General features: G+C 38.0%; 1 protein-coding gene across 3 annotated transcripts in view; it reads left to right on the top strand.

The window, feature by feature from the left end:
• LOC132113553 (teneurin-2-like) overlaps positions 1-24,754 on the top strand; it is a 364,954-nt gene that overhangs the window by 263,310 nt on the left and 76,890 nt on the right. For all 3 annotated transcript variants that reach the window (XM_059521368.1, XM_059521369.1, XM_059521370.1), the window contains 2 exons: positions 11,667-11,876; positions 24,469-24,706. In XM_059521368.1, the coding sequence (XP_059377351.1) occupies positions 11,667-11,876; positions 24,469-24,706 (448 nt within the window). The remainder of the gene's footprint in view (positions 1-11,666; positions 11,877-24,468; positions 24,707-24,754) is intronic.

A 24,754-nucleotide genomic window follows, 5' to 3' on the forward strand; every position in this document is an offset into this window, starting at 1 on the left:
TTCTGTTAAACATGGATGCTTCTTGATGAGTGCCTCTCCCACTTGTTCAAACTCTCTGTCTGTGACATAGACCTTGTTTTGAACAATTTTTTGGACCAACCCCTCAAGACTTCAGCTTTATATCAGGAATAAGCAGTGTTAAATTTTCTCTAAAGACACTGTTTGTCTGTTCAAGCTTAAATTCTACATCATATGAAAATGGTGGAAAGCAGAACATTTCAGGCCAAGAAGCTTGTGTGGTAGAGGAGAGAGAAGAAATGGATGCAGAGAATTCATAATGTCCTGGGGCAAAAGTTGAACTGTTCATTGTGCCAGCTGAAGTAGCATTCAGAGGTGAGAGGGAGTCAGTCATGTTTATTATTTGTATTGTGGCTTTGTCCTTAATTTAATTCATTGAAGTCAAATTCATAAACTGGTTATCAAAAAGAGTGTCCATAAACTGCAGACGAAAGGGGTCCTGTAGCTTACATTGACTCCTAATGGCATCTTCTAGTTCAGTCACAGATTCAGGCAAGCCAGATGGAAAAACCACTCTCTGGCAGCTGCTCTCCCCCAAAATGATTCGAAGAACAGCCGATGTCATTGTCCAGTGCCACAATAGTGAACTCAATAGTAAAATAATAGTGAACACACCCTCAACACCTGTTTGCATGTTTAGATACAGCACTTTTTAAATGTGGAATAATTTAATAATTTATACAATATCACTGTAAATCCAAGTAAAAAAATGATTTTGAAGCTATTTTTACTTTTTTATTCCTTACCTTTGCAGCAGACTCTTTAACAATCTCTTTAACGTTACCATCTGCACATGTCCAATCAAATAGTCAGCCAAGGTGTATTCATCAGTTAATTCACTGACTTCTACAAGGCTAACTGCCTTTGTCGGGGACTGACTTATCTCGTAATTTGTCTGAACAGGCTTTGGAATTCCAAATGTACAGCAAATGTCACTGTAAAGAGAGAACGAGCAGAAATTAGTCATAACAACAGTTAATGATTTTAAGTAACAATTTACTGTACTCTTCCAAATTAAAGACAATGCTATTTATAACATTACCCCATTTTAAGATGTACCTTTTTGGAAAAAGGCATTTTAATTTTTTCCAAAATGTATGGTAAATACTAGAAAATTAACCAACATTCACTTTAAAAAACAATTTATAGCATACCATAAAATAACCTTTATTGCAGCAGTCATTTATATTAATTATGATATCCATCTCAAAGTGACAACTATGATAGTTAGCCAACAAAAATTGTATTAACTTAGATGTGAAATCCTAATATTGTAATCTTAAAACCTGCCTGAGAGAGATTTTTGTGAGTTATGGGGCGAGGGCGGGGCTATCGAATATTCGTTTACTTGATAAAATAGGTCACTGCACTAAAAACATACTGTATGTTTAACTCAATTATTCGTTGGTAAATCAAAGACATGGAATGCATTGAGCGACCGCTTTTGCCCATTGCAGTGATATGACAACGGCTACGAACCCCTCCCTCACACAAATCCTAAAGTCCATGTGATTATTATTCACCTGATGAAAACTTGATTTCCATTTGTAAATTGTTTAATCGTATTGAAGACGTTTGATACACCAATGTTACCAGTAATATTTAAGGTTTAATTTTACTTAACATTAACGTTACCCACCCCAAGAAAAGAAAAAAAATCTGTGACAACACTCGACGAAATATACCATTGACATGAATATACCATTCTTACCTTTTAACGAGCTTTGAAAACAAGTCAGTCAGTCCCCTCATGTGTCCTTTCCAAACCAACTGTCCTGGGGTCTCATTTATAAAACTATGCGTAGGATCTTTACTAAAAGTTTACGTGCGCCCAAAAGCCAAAAATGGCGTACGCCAAAAAATATTCCGATTTATAAAACCGTGCGTACGCACACCTGTAAGCAATGTTCCCTTTATAAATCACAGATCACCCGCAGATGTGCGTACGTGAACCAGCCTCATATCCCGCCCTGTACACGCCCATTTTTAACCATAAATAGTCAATGCAAATCACCTCATGATTGCTGATCAGCATGTAAATGAGAGTGGAATCCCATATATACCTGGAAAACTGGCATGCGACCCGCCAATTAATTAATCCAAGAAAGTGAAAACGTGCATTTCTGTTAGCCTAATTTTAATAATGGCGACAGGTGAGAAAAGAGGAAAAAAACGTAATTTCTCAGATACTGAGATTGAAACACTTGTAGGGGAGGTGGAGGCTCGGAAAACTGTGTTATTTGGTGGCCACAGCAGTGGGGTCACTAATAAAAAGAAGCAGTGCGAGTGGCAAAGTATTGCTTCTGCCGTCAATTGTGTCAGTGGGACAGAACGGACAGTTGCAGAATTAAAGAAAAAATGGTCCGACCTGAAGGTATACAAATTTTTTTTTTACCAACATATTACATTTGTGTTTTTTATTAGGCTATATACCTATATAAATAGCAATATTGATTTTCAAAAAGTTTTATTTACATGTGCTTACAGTATGCAAAATATGTGAAATAAAGATTCTCATTCATTCAAGGTGGAGGCAAAGAGAAAACTGTCCTCCCACCGCCAGAGCGTGGCTGCAACTGGTGGGGGCCCATGTACAGCTGATCTCACATCAGTGGACAGCAAAATCGCGGCTATAATTGGGGAGGTCAGCGTGTGTGGTATTGTGTCGGAAAAGGAGGGAGACACTGACGTGACTGAAACCACAGAGGAGCCAGGTTAAACCGATTTTTAATCATTAACGCTGTACATTTGAGTGTGTGGGGTGATAAATGGATAAATGTTGCCAATTGTTTGTCCTCCAGTCCTTCCGGAGTCTGAAGCTGTAAATGAACAGGAGGTTCAGGGTGAGGGGTTCTCAGATGCAGATGCACAGCGTCCGGCTCAAAGCAGTGCCCCTTCTGCGTCTGGCACGTCCAAAAGTGGTCGGGTACTCACTGACGCAGTCCTGCAGTTACAGCGAGAGACAATAAACGCTGTCAACAGGGTTGCAGATGAGCTACGGCAGATGAGAGAAGTGATGCAAGAAATTGCACAATCATTAAAAGATGCAGTTAAAACATGAACCTTGAGTTTTGTCTTTCTTTACAAACGCCGCATGACATCCTCACGGATTCTTGCACCTCGTTGATATCCCTCTTGTCGGCCAGGGGGCTGTGGCTCGGGGTCGTAATGCTGGGGTAGAGGGAGATCAGGAGGGAGAGGAATACCGTTTCTCAGTGCTATATTGTGCAAAACACCACACGCCCTGACAATCTTGCACACTTTTGCTGGATGGTATAAAAGTCTGCCACCCGAGGCATCCAGAGCACGCCATCTGCATTTCAGGATGCCGATGGCACGCTCCACAACTGCGCGGGCACGAGAGTGGACCTCGTTATAATGAGTTTCCTCTGCGCTCTGCGGGTTTAAAAATGGGGTGAGGAGCCAGCGTCTCAGGGGGTAGCCACTGTCGCCTGCAGGTTATAATTATATTAAAAACAAAATTGTTACAGTTTCTACTTTTTAATATTGTTAAACTCACCAAGAAGCCAGCCATCACGTACTGCGCCTGCATTTAGTCAGTTCCCTACACTGCTATGTGTCAAGATAAAGGAATCATGTGTTGAACCAGGCCAGCGTGCCACAATGTTTGTGAGGGTCATGTTGGAGTCACATATGATTTGCACATTAATAGAATGCACATGCTTTCTATTAACATAAGCAAATTCATTTTCAGATGGTGCCCTTATAGCAACATGAGTGCAGTCAATTGCGCCGATTACATTTGGGAAACCAGACATTGCTGCAAATTGCGTTTTAATTTCGGCCTGTTCTCGCACAGTGTAGGGGAACCTGATGTATCGACTAACCATATTAAGTATACCATTTAAAACGACAGATATTATGGCACTCAGGGACGGCTGTGATATACCAGACCTATAGGGTGAGATGATAGATTCCAATAGAATTATTTCATATACAAAAAGGTCTTAGAGACAAATTTGAGGATTACTTATAGTTTTTTTATATTATTAATTTACCTGTCTGCCAATTCCCGCTGGAAACAGCCGGTTGCCAAGAACCCCAGAGTGGTGAGGACTTGTATTTGGACTGGGATGGCATGGTTCCGGCGTGTTGCCCTCTCTAATACTGGACCCAATTCAGCACATAGATCCAAGAGCACAGCTCTAGGGAATCTAAATCGGCTTATTAGCCAGTCATCATCATGGGCCAGGAAATCATCATGGTCCCTGAAAACTCGTTCTCTCCTTATTCTGCCATTAGCGTAATCCTCCAACAGTGCCAGGAGTGCCATCAGGGGCGTAGCACCAAATTTTGGGCCCTGGGTACAAACCATCTTGCTGGGCCCCCAATACCATAGTGATACCAATGGGTAAGGTATTGCATTTTTATCATAAAAACACTTAAAATGTAAACAAAATAGGCCACACTCTGATTAATATATTTTTGTTTTATTGTCGAAAGTACTACTTACTGAGATGACAAAAGGTCTAGCAGGTCCAAACCTGGACTAAATCAAATATACTGTAAAGCAGTTCTGAAAATGACCATACCAAATGAGAAAAACTTTGGTCTGAAACACAAACTAAATAATGTCAGTTTTTACTAAATGCCCATTGACGGGTCTTTGCATGCGCAAATTTGCTGATCAGGTCTTTAAAGTCCAGTTTTTTGCTAGCATTTGAACAATAGTTTTCCTGTGCTTATCAGTAAGAGTTGTTGGCCATAATCCTGGGTCCTCTGACAATCCCTCTCCAGTATCCCTAAGTCTCTCATTCTCTTCTCTTTCCTCTTCAGCTCTGTCCTCCTGCTCCTGACTACCTTCATCACATTCTTCACTTTCCCTCTGATCACTTATATGAATATCAACCTCATCTTCTATTTCTGCCTCTGCTACAAGAGGAAATAAGCAAAATGGGTACATTGTTATTGTACACATTTAAACTTTAAACTGTAAACTTTAAACTGTAATTAGTAATTACACTTTAAAGTTTAAATGTGTACAATAACAATGTACTAATTTTGCTTATTTCCTCTTAACACTTAATTACTAATTACTAAGTGTTAAAAAGCTAACCTTGTCTCACTGTCACACTCACATCCACCTCACTGTCACTGCTTTCACCTAGCCATGATTAGGGGCCTGCTGCTGCAGGGTCTGACTCTGAAACTGAAATATATGGCTTCAAATGGTTGCTTAAATATCCTTTATTGTCACAATACCTTTTTTTTAAAGTGTAGGCTAAGTACAAGATAATTGATGATTATTTGTCTGTTTAAAATAAATGCAGACTAGACTATAGAATCACAGGGTAAACTAACCGCCAAACATTCAGTCTTTGAATTATGTTTTAAAATAAGTCATTTTTCAATCATTAAGATGTGCATTATTATACTGAGAACAATCCTGTACTTAATGTAAGAGCGTGTGCGAGCTAATTTGCATAACAATGCAGTAAAATAGGCGCTAACGATCTGTGTTTTCTCGGGTGTTAGATTTTGACAATGGAGGGAAATATACAGTGTTTTCATGTAAACTTCTGACTCTGAGAGTGGGGAGAACTGCAGCAGAAGAGGAGACAAGCGTTTAGGCAGCTGCCTGGAGTGGCAGTGTGTTGAGCTCCGTCTGCTTCTCACTCCCTGTTATTTACGTAAGGGATAATGTATAACGTTAGATTACATTATCCTCCGCTTCGTGTCGGGGTCCTGTTCAGCCTGTCGGGGTTGTTATTCGCTATAACGACCGCCTCTCTATACATTATCCCGCTTATTACATGGCTACCCACAAAATAAATAAATAATTTGCCACGAATTATTGATTTAAAAAGGAGTTTATTGATTTAAAAACGATTGTATTGCTTCCGCCAAAGAAAATAGTCCGTTCCGCGTCCATAGCAACGCGCTGTTTTTCATGGCAACGGTCTGTTATACTTCGCAGCGGTCTGTTATCAAGAAATAACAGACCGCATTCTACATTGGAATTCAGCCAAGCCATGTAATAATCAGAAACATTGTTTGCTCGCTATGAAGGGTGTGATACTATAAAGTATTGGTATATTATTCATAAATGCAAACATAAATGTATGCTATTCTACCGGGAGTAGATATTTATGTTAAAACAATGTCAATGCTTGATGATGCATTTGGAGCTCACCTCTCTTTTCAAAAAAATTTGTGAGCAACTGCTTGCCCTCATTTGCCCTTCTCTCTTTATTCTGCTTCTCTTTTCGTTTTTGAGCCCCTGATTTTCCTTTCTTAAGGAGAGACATGACTCTTCACGGCTCACTCCAGCTCCTGTCTCATCAACTGATTCAATCACCGCGGGTCCGCAGCAGAAGCAACTGACCTGCGGGTCGTACCATTTGCATTGATTCGAGAGGGGTGTGGGGCCCTGCACAGCATGAAAATGACTTTTTTATACCAAACCAGCGCCTAACTACAAGTTTAGTTTTGCACAGGAACTTTTTTAGTTGTACATAAATGCTATAAAAATGTTAGTGCATGTATATGTATGTAGAGAAAACTGACTTCTAAGGGCCCCCCCCCCTGCCTCGGGCCCTGGGTACTCGGTACCCTTTACCCCCCCAGTCCGACGCCCCTGAGTGCCATCATGAAGCATTACATACCCGGGTCACCGGAGAATTTATATGTTTCTAGCAAATAGACTGATCGTTAACACCTTGACAAAATCACTTAATTAATTTGTGGGCGAAAATTTAAGACGAAAATGTTATAGTGAACACATGCTTCTTGACGGTTTTGTAATGAACACCGTAATAGTTAGGACCGATGATGAGTAGCGATTGTGCTTCATGACTGTATTTGCAGACTTTGACATTTTATGATATAGGCTATGTACATTAAGGAAAATATTTCCTTTTTACACTGTGTTCTGCAGTTCTCTAATAAAAGGGTATTTCATGCTATTCTGTAGGCTATCACATGTATCGCGCCATGTCCTCCTGTGCTCCCGTTGTGGACAATGTGACTGTAAGGCAGCGCTGATTATTATTTTATTTTACTTTTAATACATTTTGAATTACGTTTGGATTTTACTAGATGTATATAGCCTAAAACAATCGGCACAAATAACACTGTTGGATTTAATCTTCATGATAATGTGGATATAACGTATGAAATGGAGTGAAAATTAAATGTCATTCATTCTTATAATCGTTCTTCTCACATTTATTTTCTACAATCTAACTTCAGTTCACGACCTCACCATCGGTGTCGCCAATTCCCTTTGTCTCCAGAATGTGCGTACGCACGGCTCAAAGTTTGCTTAAAGGTGCGCACATTCTCCCGTCAAGTTTGTTTTTTATAGATCACAACCTTTGCGTGGGAACTGGCGTACGTACGTTTCCAGCCCCGTTTTGTGCGTACGCACGCTTTATAAATGAGGCCCCTGGTGTGGTCTGGATTTCAAAGCGCATGCGCAGACGCTCTCGCGCACGTTATTCCCGCGCAAACGACGTATTTCACAAACCTGAATTAGATTAATTATAGCCTACACAATGGAATTAAGTTGAGAAAAAGATACAAAGTAATTGTGTGACATGGGCCTATTTTAATTAAATAAATCAAACAGCAGAAAAAAATCATTTTACATGAACACCATTTGTTTGAAATCTGAAACAATTTGAACATTTTCTTGCAAAGTGATTATATCATGTTTTGATAATTATGTTGAATTTCATTTAAATTTGAAACAATAAAATTATGTTTCCATCTTAAACATAAATGTATTAAGTAGAATGTAAGTGTATTGTTTTAGTAAATTCAGTAAAACTGCTTTTCCTTTTTTTCAGTGTTTATGTGATCTTTATTTATGTCTTACACCGAGCAATAATCTGTAAGAAATGTTACAAACATAGATAAAATAACTGCTGATAGTGAGCTATGATGTCAGATCACTCTTTCAATAGGAAAAAATGTCTCACCTTTAATAGTCAATCATGTTTACAGTTCAAACCTTGTCAGTGAACTATGAGGGCAAAAAAAAAAAAGAAACAAAATAATCGTTCATTAATCGTAATCGAGGTAAAATGTTCAATTAATCGAGGTTTTGATTTTAGGCCATAATCGCCCAGCCCTATTTCAAAGTCAGTTTTGTTAGAAACAAATGAAAAAAACTTTCATTCAGCAACAACACATTCAATTGATCAAAAATCTCAGTAAAGACTTTATATTGTTACAAAATATCTATATCTACAGTACAGACCAAAAGTTTGGAAACATTACTATTTTTAATGTTTTTGAAAGAAGTTTCTTCTGCTCATCAAGCCTGCATTTATTTGATCGAAAATACAGAAAAAAAATGTAATATTGTGATATATTATTAGAATTTAAAATAATTGTTTTTAAATGTATTATACTTTAAATTATCATTCATTTCTGTGATGCAAAGCTGAATTTTTAGGATCGTTATCAAATGATCCTTTAGAAATCATTCTAATATGATGATTCATTATCAAAGTTGGAAACAGTTCTGCTGCTTAATATTTTTTCAGAACATGTGATACTTTTTTAGGATACTTTGATGAATAAAAAGTAAAAAAAAAAAAAAAAAGAAGCCATGTTTTTAAAATATAAATATTTTATATTTTAAAATTAATTTTAAATAATTAATAAAAAGTGATAATAAAGAAAATATATTATTAGGACATATATTCCGTATTTTTCGGACTATAAGTCGCACCTGAGTATAAGTCGCATCTATCCAGAAATACGTCACTGATGAGGAAAAAAACATATAAGTCGTACTGGACTATAAGTCACATTTATTTAGAACCAAGAGAAAACATTACCGTCTCCAGCCGCGAGAGGGTGCTCTATGCTGCTCAGTGGTAGACTACTGTAGCAATGAGCAGCATAGATTGCCCTCTCGTGGCTGTAGACGGTAATGTTTTCTCTTGGTTCATGTCTCTTAGTTCATTTCTCTTGGTTCATGTCAAATTAATTTTGATAAGTCGCACCTGACTATAAGTCGCAGGACCAGCCAAACTATGAAAATAAAGTGTGACTTATAGTCCGTAAAATACTGTTGTTAGAATTTTTATTTTTTTATTTTGAATAAATGCAGTTCTTTTTAACCTTTTATTCATCAAATATATTAGACAGCAGAACTGTTTCCAACACTCATAATAAATCAGAATATTAGAATGATTTCTAAATGATCATGTGATAGACATGTGACATTGAAGGCTGGAGTAATAATGCTGAAAATTCAGCTTTGCATCACAGGAATAAATTATTTTTTTTAAGTATATTCAAATAAAAAACTATTATTTTAAGTTGTAATAATATTTCACAATATTACTGTTTTTTCTGTATTTTTGATCAAATAAATGCAGGCTTGATGAGCAGAAGAAACTTCTTTCAAAAACATTAAAAATAAAGATATCTATCTATCTATCTATCTATATCAAATAAGTTTAGTGCAGTGATCCCTGTGTTATGTGTGTGAATGGAGGTGTGTTTCTGGCACAGGGCAGCACTGAACCAAATCAATAACACAAGGCACAGCCAGCAACCTCGACTCAATATCCCTGAATGACCGCATACTGTACTCACAAAGGAGTCATGGGGAGAAGGAGGACAAGCGTTGAAGAGGGAAGTTGAGTCAGATGTGCTCATACACTTTCTGCATTCAAGGTCTTCTACAAAAGCCCCTCTTCATCCTCTCACTTTTTTTACCATTCCTGCTAACAGGCATTCAGGGGTTGATGCGATGAAAGGAAGATGAAAGTGGAGCTATGTGTATGTGCGTGATAATCTGTTTGTGTACCATTCAGCTTTTTTGAAGTTAAAGCTACTCTTGAAAGACAGAAAGTGCACAATCTTCATTTGATCCCAATTAAAACGGTGGTCAATACATTGTCATTTTAGTTTTACTGATATGAATCTTAAAAGAGTGCCGCTCAGACATCTCACAGTGTGGCATGAATGATTGTAGCGAGCACCGTCTTTTCCCTCAGTGCTGTCTTTTTCTAGGAGTAATTAAGGCAGGTAATATCCTCCTAATTCCTCCGCCTTTATGAGGACTGACTTCACACGCTTCTTAAAAAAAAAAAGAAAACTTTTGCTATTTTACCTCCGATGTCATGGCAATTACTCAGGTGCTCAGATGCATTTAAAACCAATGACTTTCCGCAGCTCCCCTCATGCATTTGCTCTCAATGAAAAAAGTTCCATGCACTTCATAACTGCAGGCTCTTTATTGTCATATAGAGCACGTATATGGTTCTATTACAGGATCCTGTTGGGAAATCACATCTGAAATATCAGTATTACAGTGATGAAGTAGACTGTGTTTGAGTGTGAATGTGCTCATGCAGTGCTCCCAGCGTGGAGTTTTACTGGACAAAATAAATAAATAAAAAAATCGCTGCGAGCAGCACTTCCTGTCTGCTGTTCTGCAGTCCAAGCACTCCATAACTCACAAACGCACACACGTGTACATGAACACTCCAAATATCTATTTCTGTTGTGGTGCTTTTGTTTGTATGTTGTCAATGCATGCAGCGAGGGATGTCATTTTGAGCATGGCCTCATTATCTATGCACAGGTTTGAGCGCATAAATTTTGCATGCATTTATGAGTACATATAACTTGTGCCGTAAATTTTGTTTGTGACCCCATAACTTGCTTTTATGAGAAACACAAGATCATTTTATGGGAATTGTTTTATGAGCACATTGTGCGGCATGAAAATCACAGGGGACTGTTATGTTCAAGGTCAACGTGAAATCCAAATTGCCCCTATTTACTTTATTAATAAATGAACACATTTTATCAGTACATGTTGTTCTGAAGAGAAAAAAAAGTTTTCATAATCCTTCATTGAAATAAAAATTGACTATTTACTTCCTAAATACATATATTTTTGAGCACTTTTTATCAATACATGTGGTTCTAAAGAATAAAAGTTTTCAGAATCATTCATCCAAATGACTAAACTTGCACTGCCTTAGAAACAACTTGATATGAATAATTAATATTAACCAATATCCAGATAGCTACTTGTTTTAGGCTACTGTTGTAAGCAATGGAGCCTTTGTAAAAGCTTCCCTGCTAATATAATAAAGTTCATGGCAATAACCATAAATTATGATGCATTTGTAGTATTACTATTGGGATGCATAATAATGTTCTCAAGGGTGAACTTAATCTTCAGCCTCCACAAATTGGGTAAAAAGCCTCTTCAGAAATGGGTTCCCAAGGTGTTTCAGGAGGGGTGTAGTCCTCCATAATCCACTTCAAACTCACATTTTGAACGCATTCTAGTATGAAACAGACCCTTTTCATCATCCAGTCAGATAAATTCAAATCTCATTCTGCATTTTTTTTTTTATTATTATTATTAAACTTCATGTTTCACTTGGAAACGCATAATATTACAGAAGTAAAATAGGTTGTAAAAGCCATTTCATGTTGACTTCGAAGCTTGTCATTTAAGTCATTTGAAGACAGTTGATCATGTTACTGGGTGCGTTATCACATAATTGAGTTCATTAATGTCTCTTGATTCAGTGTGATCTGCTTGTTGTGTTGTATGTCTATCATGTTGGTATGTTGATATCTGCCATGCGTCGTCACATGATCATAACAAGTTTGTCTCCTCCTTTTATCTGTCCATTCCTCAGGTCGTCCCGTCCCTCCCTCCACTGCCTCCTCCAGCCTCCTCCCCCCTGCTCCTTCTCCCCCACCCGTCCCCCTCCATCCAGCCCCGTCTACCATAAGGGAGTGTCAGGTGCCCTTGCTGAACAGCAGCTCCTCCCACACCATGCTGGAGCCCCATCCAGAGGACCAAATCTCCCCCAACGCATACCTGCTCCGGGCCCAACCCCCCACTGGTAAGCCCCTCCCACTCACATCTCATTGGCTCATGCCATCATCATCATTTTACTCATTTTCTGTGTTCTGTGTTGTTGTTTGCTGTTGGAGGTGTCGGTGGGAAATAATGCTATCTGAACAAGGTCTGCCCACAACATGGAAGAGATTGGTTATATCGTTTGTCATTTTGTCATATTGTGCCTGATGTTGTCCCTAAAAATGTCATTTTGTTATAGTAATAGATTATATTTATGACTAGTAAAGCTCAAGGTGACAACAAATGGATATGAAATCAAACAGCATTGGTTTCCCATAAGGGCGTAACATATGAAGCACTTATCTTATGGTGACTTGTTACACTTTCACAGGTTGTGTAGAACCTCATTATAACATGTCAGACTGAACAGAGTGTGTGTGTGTGTGAGTCGTCTTAGTGCAGCTGTGCTCACTCAGAGTAATTAATGCTCTGTATGCTGCACAGTCCTCTAAACATTGCCTTGTGTCCAAATCTGCAATCCAGGGGATATGTTTAGCGTAGAGGAGGAATAAAAGTTGTTAATGTAATTTCTGCTGGAATATAATCTATTGTTAATGGCATTAGCCTCTCTTTTGATCTGCTATAAATCTTTATTACGTCTGATCAGGGGCCCGAGTTCAGGAGAAACACGATTATAAACCTTTTAAAATGACATTACATCATGCCTCTAATTGGTTTACTGTTTGCTGCAGCAACATCAATCATTTGCAGACTAACCACGCTGTAAATAAATTCACTCCAACACTGCCAGCTCCGCGGCTCTAGAACGATGTGGCAGAAGGATTATGGATGAGAGAAGATCAAAAATACAAGAGGGGAAATCACAGTGTCTCTCAGTGCAGACAAGGTGACCACTAATAGCTTTATTGGGCCTGTAAGTATTCTCACTTTTTTCTTCTGAGCTGCCATCAAATTTGCATTTGCTGAAAAGAAATGTCAAAAAGCGATTTTCTCAAAAGAATCTAGGAATATAATCTCTTATTAGGATGGAAATATCTTACCCTCTACAAAACAGAACAGTGAAAGTAGTGATGATGGTGGTGGTAATAGTACAATTATTAGTTATTTTGTTCTTTCATCACTTTTAATTAATTTTAATTTGGGAGAAAATATCTCTATATTTCTATATTCTAATCAGCTGTATAAGAAACCTTTTTGGCTTTGACAAATGCCATTCATTGTTTTGGTAATGCAGTGGTCTTTATCACATTTGGAAAAATAACTACTTTGAATATCAGATGCTTGCAACTAATTATTCTTATTTCATATTATTTGCAAGTATGTCATATAGTTTGCATTTCCTTGATCTGATGACACCTCCAGCTCTGAGGAGTTTCAAATCTCGCAATTAGCCTGAAAATAAAGCACTAAATAATTGGCTTATTATCATGCTGCCTTGAGCTTGGATTTTGTGTACAAGTCTCAGAATGTTTAGTTTCAGAGTATATGTGTGTGTGTTTTACATCTTGGTGTGTCCATGGTTTTGGTGTGTCCAATTAAATGTCCTGGGAGCTTGTAGAGGGTGATAGCTGTGCAGGTATTCAAATGTCTGGCTGATAACCCAACGTACTGAGGCTGAGAGGCTTTATAAAGAGGAAGATTGCTCTGAGTAGATGTTTTTGGGCCTGTTGGTTGTCTGGTGAGTGTGTTTATTACTGATTGGTTTTGAATTGAAATACATAAAAGCGTCAGAATTAGTGATAGAGGAGTGTATAGTGTTTATTGAGGGTCTGTGCTCCAGTGGGTTATATTACACGTCTGGACTGTGTTTCTGCCCAGTGCGTAGCACTGACACTGGTGGCATGCACACAGTTCCACGGTCATTACTTGAGCTATTGCAGCTGTCAGCGAGGCTCTGTGACTGCCAGCCTGGCTGTGTTAAAGAGAGTGGTGACAAAATGTCTTCAGTGTCACATGATCCCAAAGAAATCATTCTAATATGCTGATTTGCTGCTCAAGAAACATTTTTGCTTATTATCAATTATTAAATCAGTTATGCTGCTTTTCAAAGAAGTCTGCAGATTCCATTAATTTGCTTTGTTGAAATTGTGATTCATGGCCTGTATATTTGTAAAACATTGAAGCTGTTTTGTGGCATTTGGTGCCTTTCTAAAGAGAACTCCTGGAAAGAGTATCTCTGTGTGTGTGTGTGTGTGTGTGTGTGTGTGTGTGTGTGTGTGTGTGTGTGTGTGTGTGTGTGTGTGTGTGTGAGAGAGAGAGAGAGAGAGAGAGAGGGAGAGAGAGTATGAAGCACTAGTTTTTGTGTCTCTTTATTATAAATGGAGAGTGTCAGCTGGCTATTTTTAGCAGCTTCCAAAGTCACATACTCCTGCATCAGCCGTAGATCCTAATGCAATGAATTTTTAATCAACGTGTGCTTTGAAGAAATTCTATTGAAACAATTTTGTTTGGACTGGATGCCCTCTTAAAGCTAATGTTATGCTGTTTTGCAGTAGTAATTAAAGACGTTTTAAGTTTTTTTTTATTTTTATTTTTTATTAGAGTATTTCAGCCTTTGTGTTCAGAACAGAGGGCCATGTGTGTTTGTGTGTGGGTGGGTTTTAGAGTGGGGTTTCAAGAGCCTGTTTATTTCCAGACTGATTTGATTACTCTTCTCTCAGACTGTTATTATTGCTCATTACAGGAGAGGATTGGGCCAAAGAGGCTGAATGTGAGGGAAATGTTTCGTTCGGAGCCCAGCATACAGCTTGCATTAACTTCTGTTACCACCAACCGAGCTGTGTTTTAATTAAACCTCAGAATAAACATCCATGAGTTCAACAGCATGACCTCCAGACCAACTGCTATCCCTTCACTCTGAGCGAGCAGGTATATGTAAGTGTCTTTGTGAGGAATGAGAGACTGTACTGAAAAACACTGAGATTCATTTTATGAAAAAAATAAAAAGAGTTTTTTTTTTGTTTTTTTTGAGGATTCAAATTATGGTTGAAATATGCTTCACTCTTATGATCAAGTGATTTACAAATGCTTTGCATTTTCAGTTTTTCAGTCTGAACCAGTTAAAAAGAAATTGTTAATTCACAAATGGCACTGCTAAAGATGGCCAGATACAGACTTTACAAAGCCATTTGAATTTGCTGCTTTTTTTAGGCACAGTGGTTGCTCTTGCGTGAGTCTCTGAAAGTAAGCAGAAGTCCTGATGCCTACTGCTCCTCTTGGCTGCGACTGCATGTGCGGGCATCCTTCCTCAGCATCCAACACTTGCATTGAACCACGGAAAATATCAATAAATATTTTTACTGAGCCTGGGCCTGGAAAACAAACATGGTAGCTTTCTGTTCCCGCTGCCAGTGGGCCATCGGAGCTCTACTGTGAAACTAATGCAGTGTACTGAAAGACAATTCCATCCTGCTCAGAGCCTTCGCTCCGCTCTGCTCTGCCCAGCACAGGCACAGTCCCAGAAAGAGCAGGGGGTGGGTTTAAGTGCTAACCTCAGGCACACTGGACTGTGTGTGGGGATCTGCTTTTAGCAAGAGTGAGCTGAACCATGTAGGTTTGGATCTGTGTCGAGCTAGATGACCACCATGCTGCGCTATTAAGAGTGGCACAAAACTCCACTATGCTTTCAGTGTTTTAAGACACACAAACACACTGTCCTCAGTGCTTCGGTTCTTAAGTTGTAGTTGGTGTACATGTTTCCAGGGTGCATGTAGCAGGGAATTAATGCATCACTCTCTTAGCCCAAGCAAATGTGAGTATGTTGCCATGCCTCCCTGATCACATTATTGTGTGTGAGTAAAAGTTGAATTAATGTTTTGTGCATTTGGAAGCAAAATTTCTACTATCTGTTTTCCTTCATAAATTATGTATCTATTGATTGGCTAAACCCATGCCTGAAAGTTTTATTATTCTATTTACTAGGAGCTGCTATTAATGATATTGTCATATCAGATATTTGCTGGAATGTTGAGTGCAGAATAACACATTTTAGTTGCAAATTAATACGGTTGCAGTGTTCAAAACAGCAATATTCATACGGCAGTGTTGTAAACAAAGAGGTCTGTAATACCTGGAAAAAGCTATCTGTTAGCAGTCCTGTTTATTTCAATGACAGTTGCTTGGCTTTTTTAGGATATGAGAATTATGTGATTTGAAATGTGATATTTGCTAATAGGCCTTCAGTTGTACTGCCAGGAAGTTTTGAGCCAGTCGTTTGAGCCATAAATTCCATGTGCTGTATATTGTGCTGTCTAACCTAGTGAAAATAATTAAATAAATAAATACTGTAAATGTATTTGAAATACATTTATTTTGTGCTAAGTATACTACAAGTGCATTTACATATTTGTGTGATTAATAAAAAATATGCTTCAACTGTACTTTTGGTATACTAATCTAGAATACTTGAAGTCTGTTAAAATATTATAACTATTATATACAAATTTTATGCTTAATGCACTTTAATTGTGTGAAAGTCATGCTGAGGTCCAACTAAAGTTCTACTTAAATATTTTTGATTGTGCTAAAATGGAACTATTGCAAGTATACTTTAGGAATGCTTTAAATATATTGCATCTAAAGACAAATGTTATGCAAATATTATACAGAGATCATACAATCCTTAGTAATAGTTATATTGAAACACATTTTAGGCATAATATAAAGAAATGTGCATTGTGCAATAAATTAATACTCTAAATAAAGTTTAATTATAATTTTATATCAATTCGTCTTAAGTGATGTCAATAAACTAGTGCTGTCAACGTTAACGCGTTAACGCATGCGATTAATTTTTGTCTGGTTTAACGTGTCAAAATATTTAACGTAATTAACGCAGCATCTGTATTTTCTGCCATCCGTTGGCTAGCTTTACATTATATGATCACGCTCTTATTCATTTAAATGCTTTTAAACATTTCAAGCGCGGCAAGACAAAAGAGAATTCGCTGTCTGTGAATGCCCTTATGTGACACATACACACGTAGGCTACACACACACACACAATGCATAGACAGGGCACCAGAATCCAGTTCTCTTAAGCGCTTGAATTAACAATAAACATCCCAAAGTGCCAGTTTTGTCGATTATCCTCATAAGAGCAATCTTAAATGATTTATATAAAGTCTAAAATGAACAAAAAGAGTTGTGAGAGAATGAGGCGAGATCCATAGACAGTATAAACGGTGAGATCCGCGTGTCTGTCTGCTCTTAAAGGGACAGCAGCCAATAAAGCTTCCTGTCAGTAAAGTTAAAGAACAAAGGGAACAGAGAAAATGACTCGCTGCTCTTGACTAAATAACTTTTGTAGCTTTAATAAGGATTAACTATTTAATTTATAGTTTATGCAGTGCAGACTGCATATAACTTTGATAACTTTATTAAATTTCTGTATATTTCCTAACTGTTAAGACAGGAAGGGCAGAAGTAAACATGACATTTATTATGGGTTTATGTTAGCATTGTTTTAAGTTTACTTAAATTAAAAACTGGTATATTTTTGAAGCCTAATAATAAATGTAAAAAATTAAAAGAAAATCAGTAGCTGTATTAATTTCAGTAATACTGGCCTTCATTCATAAAAAGATGCCATTTAAACAATTATTTAAAATATACTGTCTTTATGTTGATTCTACATTAATTTGATTAACTGTGAAATTATTACATTAAAAAATATATTAAAAACGTACAAAAACATTTCTTTTTTATTGCGATAAATTGCGATTAATCACAGAAAAAAATGTGTGATTAATCTAGTTAAAGATTTTAATCGATTGACAGCACTACAATAAACATGTTGGATTTGAAGCATACTTAGTATAAAATAAATGTATTTTAAGTAAATTATGGCATTTTATTTATTTTTTCTAGGGTATCCTCACTGTGATCTGCTGAGAGTTGAATCTTGGCTCTCATAGTGGCGAGAGAAAACCATTGTGTTTTCAGTGAAAATGGGCAATTCATGTGACATTCAGCCAAGTATGGTGACCCATACTCAGAATTCTAGTTCTGCATTTAACCCATCCAAAGTGCACACACACACAGAGCAGTGAACACACACACACTGTGAACACACACCCGGAGCAGTGGGCAGCCATTTATGCTGCGATGCCCAGGCACCAGTTGGGGTTTTGGTGCCTTGCTCAAGGGCACCTAAGTCGTGGTATTGCCAGCCCAGGATTCGAACCCACAACCCAAGGTTTAGGAGTCAAACTCTCTAACCACTAGTTCACGACCTCCCTGGTTGGTTGGCTGGTTAAATCAGGGTATAAGAGGAGGTCATCTCACTGGCTGTTTCCTAATTACACTTTTATTTATTCACAAGCAGACACAAGCGTTTTCCACTAAAATCACACTCTCTTTTACCTCCTGTGGTCCAGGGCCTCTCTCCGATCTCCTTTATCATCCCAAATTGACATTTATGTAATCACTCCTATTGTTTCCCGAGGTTTCTGCAGCTTATGTCCAGTGGTTTATTTCCATTGGTGTTGGTGGCTGTGTGCTGCTGTTGGTTTAACTGTAGCCAAACAGAGGAATTTGATTTTAGCTTTATCCTTGAATGTGTCCTTGGTACATGACTGACTGATAGTTTGTGCAGATGTTTTGATTGTATTGTTAAACATTTGAGCAAAAGTATTGTCTCATTTTTAATAGTTTATAATTCATGTGCATCAGTCAGTCTGTTTATAACAGGCATCAATTAGATTCATAAAACATTCATGGACAAAGAAAAGCTCGACAGTAAACCTTCAATTAGTCATTCCTAAAATAAGTGTTTTAGGCTGTATGAATCTGTCAGTGTCCTAAAGTAAAGGATACATCGAGAGTGAAAAGGACAGCGATTACTGTGCGCTGCAGGTGTGAATTTTTACCTTCACACACACACAGAGCCTTGACACAGCCATTTCATAGTCGACGCAGGATAAAAGGTGATGATGCGTGCAGAGGTTTACGAATGAAGAATGCTTCTTCATGAATATGAAAACAACCTTTTCATCAGTCTAGGAAGGGCTGACGGGGGAGCCTGCTGTGTTTCACCTCGACCACAAGTAACTTTTCCATTTGTTGTTTTCTCAAGCTTTAGGCAAACAGCCTTTTCTCTTTTTAAGCCAGTTGCGCGGGTAATAAGGTATTTGTAAAAAATCTGTGAAATATATGTGGTTATTTAACCATAATATCTGAAAAAAAAAAAAAACTATGGCAGAACTTGGAGCTCTATTTGGCTTGTGCATGTTATTTTGTCTCGGATTCATAAAAATGTCCTGCCGACAACTGGGAGTGGTTTGAACCATAATTTGTCTTGTTCGGTAGTGCTGTGTTTAATGATTTATCACAGTAAACAAGCAATATAGCAAACTCAATAAATTTTTACCGAGAGTAAGTGTAATCATCTCACCTGTCATAACATTCACTTTCATTCTCCTTAGAGAGGCTGGATAAGACAGTGAAAAGCTCTGTGTGTACCATACTTTACAAATGTTTGGGGTCAGTAAGATATCATATATATCAGATATAACAAAGTTAATTAAAAATATAGCTGCAAGCAGCAATAACGGGGCCAAGCACTACAGAAGCAAGCTTCAGACGAATGGCAGGAATGAGTAATTAAAAACGTTTTAAGATTATTTTAGGCAAAATGGCTTGAAAACAATAAACGCAACAACTAGTAATAGGATTTATTGGCTTATCACGTGTAACCAATAGGTGGCGCTGTTACCAAATTAGTGTGGAATGGTCAGTGTGAGGTGACATTGACACATACAATGTTTGGTGCAAAAAAGTCAAAGCTTTGCTGAGATACAGCCTCAAATGCATTTTGGCATCCTTCCAGCTTATTTGTTGATGCGCTAAATGAGAACCGTTTCGTATATCAACACGAAATCCATTTCCTTCAGTTGTCTCAGTCTGAAGATGATATGATTCGATTTTGGTGAAAATGATTTTGGAGTTTGAAAAAGTAGGTTTTGACTGAAAATCAAGATGGCATTTGTTTAGTATAGCATTTTATTTCACAAAACTGTATTGAAGTCAATGGGAATTTCATGTTTTGTTCTATCAAAGTGCCACCACGAGGCTGAGTCCCACCATTTTTTATGTGTCATCAGAGTGAGCCCATACATATGTGTGTCAATTTTGGTGAAAATATCTCAATTCATTTCGGAGTTATAGACATTTATATGAAAAAAACACGTAAAAAATTACTGACTCTTGACTTTGATTGAATTTTACTACCCCTTACTATCAATATTTTCTCTTTGGGCAATGGTGTATGGTTATTGACCTATGTTTCTGAACTTCTGACGGTGGTTTCGTCTCGATCAGACAAGCGGTTTCGAAGATATAGCCAAATGGTTTTTAAGCGCTAAATCACAACGCTACACAAACCATAAGGCAAAACCTAGCATGTTTGGTATCGTAGGACTCAGTAAGGTTTCAGGAGTCTAATTTGATGAGTCTCGTGAAAATAAGTCGACCACACCCAAAGTTATAAGCATTTAAAAAAAGAAGATCGCCACTAGGCGGCGCTGTTTCGAAACTTCTCACGCTCCTTCAGGACATTGTGCTGATGACACATACCATGTTTCGTAACAATCCGTTGATGCGTTCTTAAAATACAGCATTTTAGCACAAAATACAAAATGTTCCACAGTCAAAATGGCCGAAATGGTAAAATTGGATATCAGTCGACTCGGCATGTTGCCCTGAATTTTATGATTATTGGACAAACTGTTTAGAAGTTATAAGCAAAAATAGCAATTTTCCATATCTCCGGACCAGTAGGTCATGCTTATGACATGTACCAAGTTTGGTCTGAATACGATAAATCGTTGCAGAGATTCAGCCTTACGACTGTTTTTGTAAGCGCTACGTAAAATTTGTTTGAGCGTTTATCGAAAACGGTTTGACGAATCAATTTGAGTTGCATAACCTTTGGTCAGCACTGACTGAAGATGATCTGGTTAAATTTTCGTGTGAATCTGACAAACCGTCTAGGACGAGTTCGAAAAAGTAGGTTTTTCAAAAAATTCAAAATGGCGGCCATATTTCTATGACCGAAAATGACGTCATAGGGTGCAATCGAATCGGCATGAGCTCAGAAATTTTTGTTGATTGGCCTTACGGTTAAAAAGTTATTAACAAAATTAAAGTGAAACTTTGGACAGTTGGTGGCGCTAGAGGGAATGTCTTAGACACACCAAACATTTTTTAACTTTGGCCATGTTTAGCATTATAATCCAACGTAAATGGTGTAAATAACTCAGAATGCATGAAACAGCATTAGACATGGCCTTTAAATTATGGCAGTAAAAATCTGAAGTGAAAGTAAAGACATTTATACTGTTATACAAGCTTTTAAATGAATGCTGTCCATTAGAATTTCTATTCATCAAAGAATCCTGAAAGATATATCACAGTTCCCATAGAAATATTAAACAGTGCAACTCTTTTCAACATTGATAATAATAAGAAATGTTTACTGAGAGCAAATCAACATATTAGAATGATTTCTGAATTATTATATGACACTGAAGATTTGGAGTAATGATGCTGAAAATTCCATTTTGCAGCACAGGAATACAATTTTAATTAAATTGTAATAATATTTGAGATACTGTTTGTACTGTATATTTGATCAAATAAATGCCTCCGCATATGATATTTCTTTCAAAACTTTAAATAATATTGCAGACCCCAAACTTTTGAATGGCAGAGTATGTGTTTGTAGGTTTATAATATGAAAGGGTTATCACATAGAAGCTCCTGGTTGGGAAAAGTAACTATGAAAAGCACCTGAGCTACCTAAACTTCCCAATAGGCATTTTAAGTTTTGAGATTTATTTTGCTGTCCTAAAATGTTTCAGTGCATGTATAGTTGTGTGTGTGTGACCATTGGTTTGTGTACACCTCCTCGGGAGGATTTTTGAGTGTGCATTGGCAGATGCTAAATGTCTCTCTGGGGTTAAGAGGTCACCCCATTCCCTCCACATTGAACATCTGTACACTGGCCTCCCTCACCCTGCACCTGGGCCCAAATTCAGGCCACGTCTCCCAGATTCACTGTTATAGCAGCATGCTGACGAGGACTTTTACTCCAGCCACAGGGATCATGCCTCTAGAGAAGAAGAGGCATTCATCTTGTGGCCTCAGACAGCCATACATAGTGTTACAAACAAAAGTACCCCTAAACAGAAGTTAACAATGTCCAGACCTATTTCCAACACACCTATACAGATAATGAGAGAGAGAGAGAGAGAGAGAGAGAGAGAGAGAGAGAGAGAGAGAAAACTAAACTTTACTTCAACTTAGCACTGCAGGATCACTTTCATATTCATATTTTGCATATATATATATATATATATGAAAATGTATGAAATCTATGAAAGCCCTTAAGAAAAATGCTTTGGTCATTTATAGCTAAAATATCAGATAAAAAGTCTAAATCATGATATACTAAATCATAATTGTGAGATAAAAAGTTTATTTATTTATTTATTTATTGTGTGTGTGTGTGTGGTGGAAATGGGCTTCCATATATTATTATAACTGTAGATGATAAATACTTTATTATTTCAGTTCATCTGAAGCTGTATTATTATTGTTACATAATTAATTTAATTTATGTCTCATGTCTTAATATTTTCCCTTGCTTACTATTTTATCCTTGCCTACAGAGGTTATTAAAGGCATAGTCCAACCAAAAATAAAATTTCTGTCATCATTTACTTGCCTTCGTGTTGTTACAAGACATTTTTCACAATATATTTCACCACTCAGTGCTCACTGATCACAGATGGATCATCAGAGCGTGACACCCACAGATAAAGCCATGGGGCCAGTGAGCACAGATCAGTTCTCAATGATCTTTAGAAAGGGGATCAGGCCCCATCACCCACCCCACTGTGCCTGAGCACCAGGATCTCTCCCAATTCCCAGCATTCAGGGTCCGGCCTTACTCTTATTCCATGTTTGGTCCAGCACTGTTGCCATTGTAATAAAATGACGAACAGCAGATTACATGGCGAGGCCAGCACTGATCCACTCTACTTACACACACACACACACACACACTTGATCTGTTCTTCTTTGGTTGGATTTATATTGTAAGAACAAACTCTTGACGTTCTGTTTTGTCAGTACACTTCGTTCATGAATTTAATCCCCCGCACATACGCGTCCTTCTCTCGTAGTCCTTGGCACATGCACATTCTTGTGTTTAAAAAGAAAAGAAGAGGATAAGAGGAGAGAGAGCACAAGAGGCTTTTTACTGTCACAGATTTAGCATCTCGCAGAGCAAACACTTGCTCAACAGGGGCCAAGCACACAGAAAACAGTGGATAAATAAGATCATGCTAGAAATTGTATTTTCTGCGGACAAAGTAAGAAATGAATCTCATTGCACAGCCAAAGGGCAGTCTATTTAGATTTGTGAGTGAGCAGTCATATTTATTAATGACATTGTTTGAAATTAAAACCAAGCCCTGAAATACTGTTCTAATGTGTATTTATTTATTTATTTTAAAACTAGCTGTTAACAATTTGCAAAATGACACTATTAAAACAAGTTTACAATAGTGCTCTTTTTTTTACTGTGGTATAAATGTGGTACTTTAATTGCCATATTAATAAACCATGGTTTTAACACTCAATATTTTGACATTAACCTTGATATTAGATACGAAATCTTGTTTTCTTAAAAACAAATAATAAAAAAATAGCCCATCTGCTCGTACTGATCAGACTCCTGAAAGCAATAGACAGGGGATCAGGCCGTGGAGCTCGCTCTCATGCAACTGTCATGGATCAACAAGCATGAGATGGGCAGGCTGAGTAAATGGAAATGGTTTTGTGTGCTGGTGGGAAGAAAATTTGGATTGGGAGGTTCATCTTTATTGCATTACTCCGTGTTTCATGGAAAAATATATTAGGAGCATGTTTGATGCTTCTTTTTTGGCCTCCTCCCCGCTCTCTCTTTCGGTTTTCCTCTGATAGACAAGAATAATAAATGTAACATGATAGAGAGATTTGTTTTCTTTCTGCTTTAAAACTATATGCCAGACGTTTCCAAGCACCACAGGTTACCTCATACAAAGCAGCCTGAAGTGAAGAGCCTCGCACGACAGCCGTGTCCATGTACCAAGTGTTTTGCAGTAAAAGAGTCAAACAGAGCTGGTGCTTCCTGCAGATTCATACACTGAATTCAAGCTGCATTAAAGATTACACTGAGCCAAACAACGTCAATTAATGCTGCTTCATGAGGTACGAAAACACAGCATCCAGCAACGCCAGCGCAGCTTAAAAAGAGAAGACAGGAGTCTCCTGTCTGACAAGCGTCTTAACAAGCTGGGTGGTTGAGTGCTTTAGGGGCTTCCTGCCGCCTCAGAACATCGGCATGTGAATTCTGAAAGAAAGAATAACAACACAAACAGCTTTGGCAGGCTGTCATCACTGAGAGCGTCCTTTCGTCCCTGATTTGATGTTTATTCTGATTGCACTTCACCCTCACAGTGCCGTTATTCCATTCGTATTTCCTGCATCACTTAACGCACTTTTTGACATTGCCAACTGATAATTGATTGACAGTTTGATAAAAGGATTTTTCAATCATTTTTCCCCAGGAGCTCCAAACCATCACAGCCAGTCCACCCTGCGGCCACCCATCCCTCCACCGCACAACCACCAAACGCTGTCGCACCACCAGTCCTCTGCCAACTCTCTCAACCGTAACACTCTGAGCAGCCGACGCAATCCCATCCATGCCCCTCCCTCCGCCCCGGGCGAAGGGCCCACCACACCTGAGTCAGTGCAGCTGCAGGACAGCTGGGTGCTCAACAGCAATGTCCCGTTGGAGACCAGGTCAGTGGTCACTTTTTGCACAAAGCACATCTGGGTTGCGTTACCCAA

Source organism: Carassius carassius, chromosome 33, assembly GCF_963082965.1.
Source record: "Carassius carassius chromosome 33, fCarCar2.1, whole genome shotgun sequence".
In the NCBI taxonomy this organism is placed as follows: domain Eukaryota; kingdom Metazoa; phylum Chordata; class Actinopteri; order Cypriniformes; family Cyprinidae; genus Carassius; species Carassius carassius.